Source organism: Rhincodon typus, chromosome 18 (assembly GCF_021869965.1).
Source record: "Rhincodon typus isolate 14 chromosome 18, sRhiTyp1.1, whole genome shotgun sequence".
In the NCBI taxonomy this organism is placed as follows: Eukaryota; Metazoa; Chordata; class Chondrichthyes; order Orectolobiformes; family Rhincodontidae; genus Rhincodon; species Rhincodon typus.
Genome location: NC_063349.1, coordinates 22,168,078 through 22,175,721, shown reverse-complemented (window position 1 = coordinate 22,175,721; position 7,644 = coordinate 22,168,078). Strand labels below are relative to the sequence as shown.

General features: G+C 40.1%; 1 protein-coding gene across 3 annotated transcripts in view; it reads right to left on the bottom strand.

Annotated features, from left to right (window-relative positions):
- The window catches only part of LOC109923811 (ADP-ribosylation factor GTPase-activating protein 3-like), a 67,899-nt gene extending 60,488 nt beyond the window's left edge, over positions 1-7,411 (bottom strand). For all 3 annotated transcript variants that reach the window (XM_048607503.1, XM_048607504.1, XM_048607505.1), the window contains exon 1: positions 7,249-7,411. In XM_048607503.1, the coding sequence (XP_048463460.1) occupies positions 7,249-7,317 (69 nt within the window). In that variant the 5' untranslated portion in view covers positions 7,318-7,411. The remainder of the gene's footprint in view (positions 1-7,248) is intronic.
- Positions 7,412-7,644: the final 233 nt, after the last annotated feature.

Sequence of the window (7,644 nt, the reverse complement as noted above, 5' to 3'; positions counted from 1 at the left end):
AGACCCTTCATCAGAAAAGGGTCTAGGCCCGAAACGTCAGCCTCTCTGCTCCTATGATGCTGCTTGGCCTGCTGTGTTCATCCAGCCCTGCACCTTGTTGTCTCGGATTCTCCAGCATCTGCAGTTCCTACTATCTCTGAACAAAATGAATGGCTTGGGTATTCACAAAATTTTGTCCTGTACAGGTTATCAATGAGTGGTCTGATAATTAAATAGCAGGGGAAGAATCAAGAGAAGTGGTGCTGAGTCAGAGCTTTCGGTCAGTGTACATCTGGAAATTGATGGTTTTTTTGGATGTTGCCGGGGGCAACGTGCTGATGAGAAAATCAGGAGCCAAAGATAAATGCCCCACAAGGCTCTAGAGTTACCGGTGTGGAACCAAGAAAAGAAGTCTTTGCTAGTGATTTTGTGGCTATGATTAGATAGATAAGATTGGAACTGGTGAATGCAATCTAACTGGATGATGGTGGCAAGGTGTTGCAGAAGGATGATAGGTCCAAGCATGTTAAAGGCTGCTGACAGGTCAAGGAGAATAAAGATCATTTTACTTTTGTTGGAAAGTTTGGTTTTGTGTAAATCTGATACTACCCCAAAAGATTAAAAACATAAAGTTAATAAGATTCATTGAATAAAATGATTACACATACAAGGAATAGAGCCTAGCTTAAAATCAAAGCAGCAGGTCCCCTCTTGGCTGAGTAAATTTAGTTTATTAATAAGCAAGACCAGAGGGCAACTGATGCCTAAAAATTAATATCCCAGCATGGACTGATAGTTGAGTGACAAAACCAAATTGCAAAGAGTAGAAAGTGTGGCTTTTTTTTCCCGCATGTAGAAATCATACCCTGGCATTTTGCCTATGATGTGGTAACAGAATTTAGGTGTCTCCTAAATGTAATTCCCTACTTTTGCCCCAGAGTGACATCATTTTGAGCCTTGAAAATTGTTGCAGTTCCTCAGTTGTAACTTTATCTGAATACCATAGCAGGTCTTACTGTCTTATAGATGTACAGCATGGAAACAGACCCTTCGGTCCAACTCGTCCACGCGAACCAGATTTCCTAAATAAATCTGGTCCCATTTGCTACCATTTGGCCCATATCACTCTCAACCCTTCCTATTCATATACCCATCCAGATGCCTTTCAAATGTTGTAATTGTACCAGCCTCCACCACTTCCTCTGGCAGCTCATTCCATACGCGCACCACCCTTTGCATGAAAAAGATGCCCCTTACATCCTTTTAAATCGTTCCCCTCTCATCTTAAACCTATGCCCTCTAGTTTTGAACTCCCCTATCCTGGGGAAAAGACCTTGTGTATTAACCCTATCCATGACCCTCATGATTTTATAAACCTCTATAAGGTCACACCTCAGCCTCGTACACTCCAGGGGAAAGAGCCCCAGTCTATTCAGACTCTTCTAACAGCCCAAAATCTCCAACCCTGGCAACATCTTTGTCAATCTTCTTTGAACCCTTTCAAGTTTCACAGCATTCTTCCTATAGCAGGGAGACGAGAATTGCATGCAGTATTCCAAAAGTGACCTAACCAATGTCCTGTACATCTGCAACATGACCTCCCAACTCCTATACTCAAAACAATGAGCAACAAAAGCAAGCATACCAAACACCTTCTTCACTATCCTGTCTACCTGCGATTCCACTTTCAAGTAACTATGAACCTACACTCCAAGGTCTCTTTGTTCAGCAACACTCCCCAGGACCTGACCATTAAGTGTATAAGTCCTGCCCTGAATTGCCTTTCCAAAAATGCAGCACCTCACATTTATCTAACAAACTCCATCTGCCACTATTTGGCCTATTTGATCAAGATTCCATTGTACCATGAGGTAACCTTCTTAGCTGTCCACTACACCTCCAATTTTGGTGTCATCTGTAAACTTACGAACCATACCTCCTATGTTCACATCCAAATCATTTCATATAAATTACGAAAAACAGTGGACCCAGCACTGATCCATGTGGCACACTGCTGGTCACAAGCCTCCATTTGAAAAACAACTCTTCAACACCACCCTCTGCCTTCTACCTTTGAGCCAATTCTGTATCCAAATGGCTCGTTCTCCCTGTATTCCATGTAACCTAATCTTGCTAACTAGTCTACCATCAGGAACCTTGTCAAATCCCTTACTGAAGTCCATATAGATCACGTCTGCTGCTCTGCCCTCATCAATGCTCCTCATTACTACTTCAAAAACCTCAGTTACGTTCGTGAGACATGATTTCCCACAGATAAAGCCATGTTGACTATCCCTAATCAGTCCTTACCTTTCCAAATACATGTAAATCCTGTCCCTCAGGATTCCCTCCAACAATTTTCCCACCATGAAGTCAGACTCACTGGTATATAGATCCCTGGCTTTTCCTTACCACCTTTCTTAAATAGTGGCACCATGTTACCCAACCTCCAGTTTTCCAGCACCTCATCTATGGCTACTGATGCTACAAATATCTCAACAATTGGATCTCACTACTCCACTTGCAGTTCGCAGACCACCACCATCCACCTCCCAACCTATTAAACTGTAGGAAGGCCTGGCCTAGTTTCTTCAGGCGCATCAAAATCCTGCAAATGCAGAGTACTTCAAGGAATTAGATTATTAGTTTACTTTTGGAGAGACAACTCAAGTTAGAAGTCCAGTCATGATACTTACTATATGGCTAGTACCATAAAAGAAAAATGCCCATGCAACCTGCAGGAGTAGTGGTAAAACCTTACTGATTAACTCAGGTTGTTCAGGGGGTGGAACCTGGGACTTGTGCCTCATCTGCTTGCTTGTGACTGCAATCCCACATTAATAATTGGTTTTCTGCGCCAAATGGCCATACAGCAGCTTAAGAGCACACAAATCAGCTACTCCATTGCCTTTGTGCAGCTGTGCAAAAGAATTGAAATTGCACACTTAAATGAGTCACCTACTCACACCATAATAAAATATGAAAGAATCCTACTAATGAAGTAGATTTTTGATTCTACAATACTGTGAAATGGGTGACAGCAAATTGGCAGCTCATCTATAACTTTTATTTGCAATAAAGTAAACAAAGAGTATAACACTTAATACCCTTAGGTAAGAATGGGCATTAAATACTGTGTTACCAATGATGCTCATCACAAGGTGAACTTTTTAAAACTCCTGTCTTGTCATCTGAGATACATAATACAGTAGACCATCCTGATGATATTAGTGTATATTCATGCAGCTTGTAAATGTTTAAGTTGAATAAGAAAGTGACTTGGGGGGCCATTTTATGTTAAAGCCCATATGCCTCTCTACCAGTTTAATGGCAGCACAAGAACATACGCTTTTGGAACCAAATAGCTCCACTTTTATGTTCAACTTTGAGTTACCTTTTCTTTCATAATTGTGTAATCTTAATAAATCATTACATTGCAACAGATGACTTGAAAAGATGGACTTGGCTTTTATCTTCTTTTCAGAATGAGAGCTGGGAGAAAGAGAGAGTACTTCTGCTGCTCTGAGAACAAGGATAGGGTTTCCCCTTTTCCTCACTTCCCACCCCACTAGTATCTGGATTCAAATGTCATCCTGCGTCATTTCCTCAAACAGAATGCCACCACCAAACACGTGAATGGACAAACACTCCCTCTTTCTGGCATGAATAGTGGACAAGTGTCATAATCTCAATGTATATCTTCAATGCAGAGTTTCCAAATGAGGTATCAGTGTAATACAACTTGTGGAGGAGTAGGAAAACATCCTGCACTTTACCACACATGTAACAATACCATAAGTTGCTGTCTGTTTTGCACAAAACCCCTGATAACTGCTTTTTTGTCATATTTCTCTTGGTGGTGTTATGATCCCAGCAGACATTTATGACTAAACAAGTCAGATCCCAGGCTAAAACCTGGCTTCATTGATGATATTTTGATTTGTCTTGGTTTTAAGCAGGTGATCTCTTGCTGTAAAATACGCATACAATTTCACAGATTTTGCTTTAATAATAAAACAAGTTCATTAAGAAGCAATTAAGATAAAATAGATTAAATCAACCGTTTACTTCAACAATTTAAAAGATTTTCAGACACGCAGTAAAAGTATAATTCCATTAATCCTGAAACACTCCTGGATAAATTGAAAAAATAAATGGCTTTTATAAAGTACCCAAAACACACCACTCAAACAACATTTACACCAGAGGCTCTGCATTTAACACCTTCGTAGGTTTAAGCCTCTTGTGACTTCAGTCTTTAGAGTGGAACTGCAGATAGCTTCCTCCTGAAACTTGTATACTTCTAAGCATAAATGTACTTAGTTTTAAATAACTTCTTCAGGATTTTACTCAAATATTTCTGGTCTGGGACTAAAACTTTTAAGAGTTCTAAACTTCACTCTAAGGTTATTTCACTATGCATCCTTTCCTTTTCAGAAGGACAGTTCAACACAGCCACCTTTAACCAAAGACTCCAAATGACTGCATAAAACTCAAGGGCAAGTGAGACCAAAATACTCCCTTTCTAGGCTATGGGTATTTCCCTTAAGTTCAAAAAAGCCAGTTTCAGAAGGCTCTAACAAAGCTTGACACCCCATTATTTACTTTTCTGGTTCACAAAACAATCAAGATAAACAGAAAAAGTCCTTTGGTGGTGCACAAAATCCCATTCACTAAAGCTAGGCCTCAAAACTGTTTTAAAAAAAAGAGACCACCATGGCTAGAAATACTTAAGCTAATTATTAACTTCAGATAAAAATTTCACAGGTTACTAACTCAAAGCTTAAAAACCCAAACAGCAAATAAATAATATTAAAAATATATAAATAAAATCAGTTCTCTCCCCAAGGGCATTGTGGATCTGCCAAACGCAAGTGTTGTCAATGATGTTGGCTCAGGACTGATGGACTCTCCTTAAGCTATATCTTCCCTTTTTTTCCTATCCTTCGAACTATTCAAAATGGCGTCATATTGTGGCAACAGTGGAAAAGCCTTTCACTGTATTTTACCGTTTTTCTCACTTGAATCTTTTCAATCTGTACTCAAAGTTGTTTTTCCTGAAAAAAAAATGCTTTTCCCCCCTCCCCCACATCCAAGCCATATGCCATCTAAAGCTCAGCATTTTGACAGTCCTGTTCCAAGCCTGTGGTTATAGCTTAATTACTCTTGTGCCAACTCTCCCTTCCTTCCTCAAGGAAGTACTTCTGTTTGGTAACTACAACAGCACTGTAATACTAAAGCAAAATACTGTGGATATTGAAAACTGTAAATTAGAAAATACTAAAAGTGTACGGTAGTATTGTGAAGAGATTACACCAAGATTCAAAATAAAACCTGTATTTCCTCCAAGCCTGATTGATGGCATCAAATATACCAGGAAAATTTGCTTAATGTTCACAACTTGCTGAATAAAATGCAGTAATGTAACATTATCTTTCTGCATGCGCAACGGTTACAGGTTAATTATTTAGTTATACCTTTAAATCGTACTTTTAACATTCAGCATGAGAAAGATCTCAGTGTTTTCTGCACAGAAGCAGCATTTCACACCCACTTCCCAAAAACCTAATTTGAAGAAGAAAAGATCTCGCTTTAAAGCTCCTCCTGGTTTCAAGTCCAGGGACTGCCCTCAAAAACTAACTGATCACATTTTCAAAAAAATTAAAACAGCTAAGAATTCTTTTTGTTCAACAAATATTCCTTAAAGTCTTATTCTCTTCAGTAATTAAGAAAGGTACCCAGCTCAGGCATATTCGGATCTAGCCAAACGTATTCAGCTGTGACTCTCTTCCCCTATGTAATACAAGTCTCGAAACCATATTAGCAACTTCCACTGGTTAATGGTCAAGTAACACTCATCTGACCTAAACTGTAATGTAGTGAATCTGTGATTTACACTTGCAAGTTGGAATTAGATTATCAGGCTAAATTAAGAATGTTCAATGAAATATATTGAAACATCCTAGTTGATACAAGTGCATGTTTACATCAATCTTGCATTCACAGACATAAATACTACTTCACTTCACCCCAAATCCCAGTCCAGCCATTTCTTCTCTAACGAGGATACTAGTTCAATGGCATATGGTTAAATGCCTACACTATCCTGTTCGAGTAAGCTATTAATTGTGTTTGTTCAGGTTTAGACAGTGTTTGCAGATATTTAATATGCAGTCAAACATAACCTACACAGAATGTCAACACATTCCATCAGAAAACAGTGAATTGGGTAATGAGCCATGACTGCCTATTCCCTTCCCTATGCAGGGGCTGAAACAGAATAGATAATTAGGTCTCTTTGAACTTTGTAGAGTTTTTATTTTAATACTGAAAAGGCACTTTTTCAATCTACTCTAGTTATATCCAAACGTTTAGAGATACCGATGACCAAGTATCCACTAAAGACTATTACTACAAACAAAAAAGAAAGCCAAACACTTAAATTTTCAGATTTTACAGCATTTCCTATTCTCTATAGGGCTTATTATTGCAAGAAACAAACTACTTTAAGATCACCATTAAATACAGCATTTCAATTAAAAAATACAGCCGATATCTAGCAACATATCCACATAGAAATTACAAAGCAGCTGATACATATAGCATTAAGTGAATTATAAAAGGATGAATTTCAACATAGCAAAAGGCACTGTTGCGACGTCTCTAAAGTTAAACTAAAATACCGGATGTGACCGGTATCAAACTTCCTTCTTAACCACAAAATAACTAAAACAAGAATTCCACCTAGTCACAATGTTTACACACGTTGAATGCCAGAGCAAAAACAGAGATCCCGCATTGTTCAGTTCTGTTTATTACGATAAATCGAACAAGGTTTTCCTTCAATTCAACAACATTCATCCACCAGCCCACCTCCCCGCCAACCCCATACGTCCATAATTCACAACAGCTGTCACAGCAGAGACGACGCCAAACTGACCCACTTTTTCACATATTGGATATAATCCTCTGTCAAAGTAGCCAGTGGTCAAGCGATTGCTTCTCGTTTCAATTAACTGCACCGAGTGCCACAATCCGAGAGCAAGAGGCAGCCCCGGTCAGGCGTCAGGCCCCAGGCCTCGGGCTCCGGACCAGCCTCACTGTGTGCGACGTGTCACTCCAGAGCAGGTCCGAGGCGGCACAGACAGCGCACGGAGACCATCTACACCCACTACCCGACCCCCACCCCGGGACACAGCCCAACCTCAACTTCCCGTCAACAACACCTCACACAGCCGCCGGGCAAGGCGATCGCTGTCGGACACTCACCTTGTTGGTGGGGATGGATCGCAGACGCTTGAAGATGGAGTTGATCTCCTGCTTCCCCACTTCAGACATCTTCGACTCGGAACAGGCAGTGGCAGCAGCTCGAGCCGACAGCACTTCCGGAGCAAAGGGTGAAACTGGGTGGAGCGAGAGCTCAACCACATCCAGAGAGAGAGAGACAGGTACTAGATAATAAATACTGCACTGAGAGAGACAGGTACTAGAGTAATAAATACTGCACCGAGAAAGAGAGACAGGTACTATATAATATAAAAATTGTGCCAAGAGAGTGACAGGTACTAGAGTAATAAATACTGCACCGAGAGAGAGAGACAAGTACTATAGTAATAAGTACTGCACCGAGAGAGAGAGACAGGTACTAGAGTAATAAATACTGCA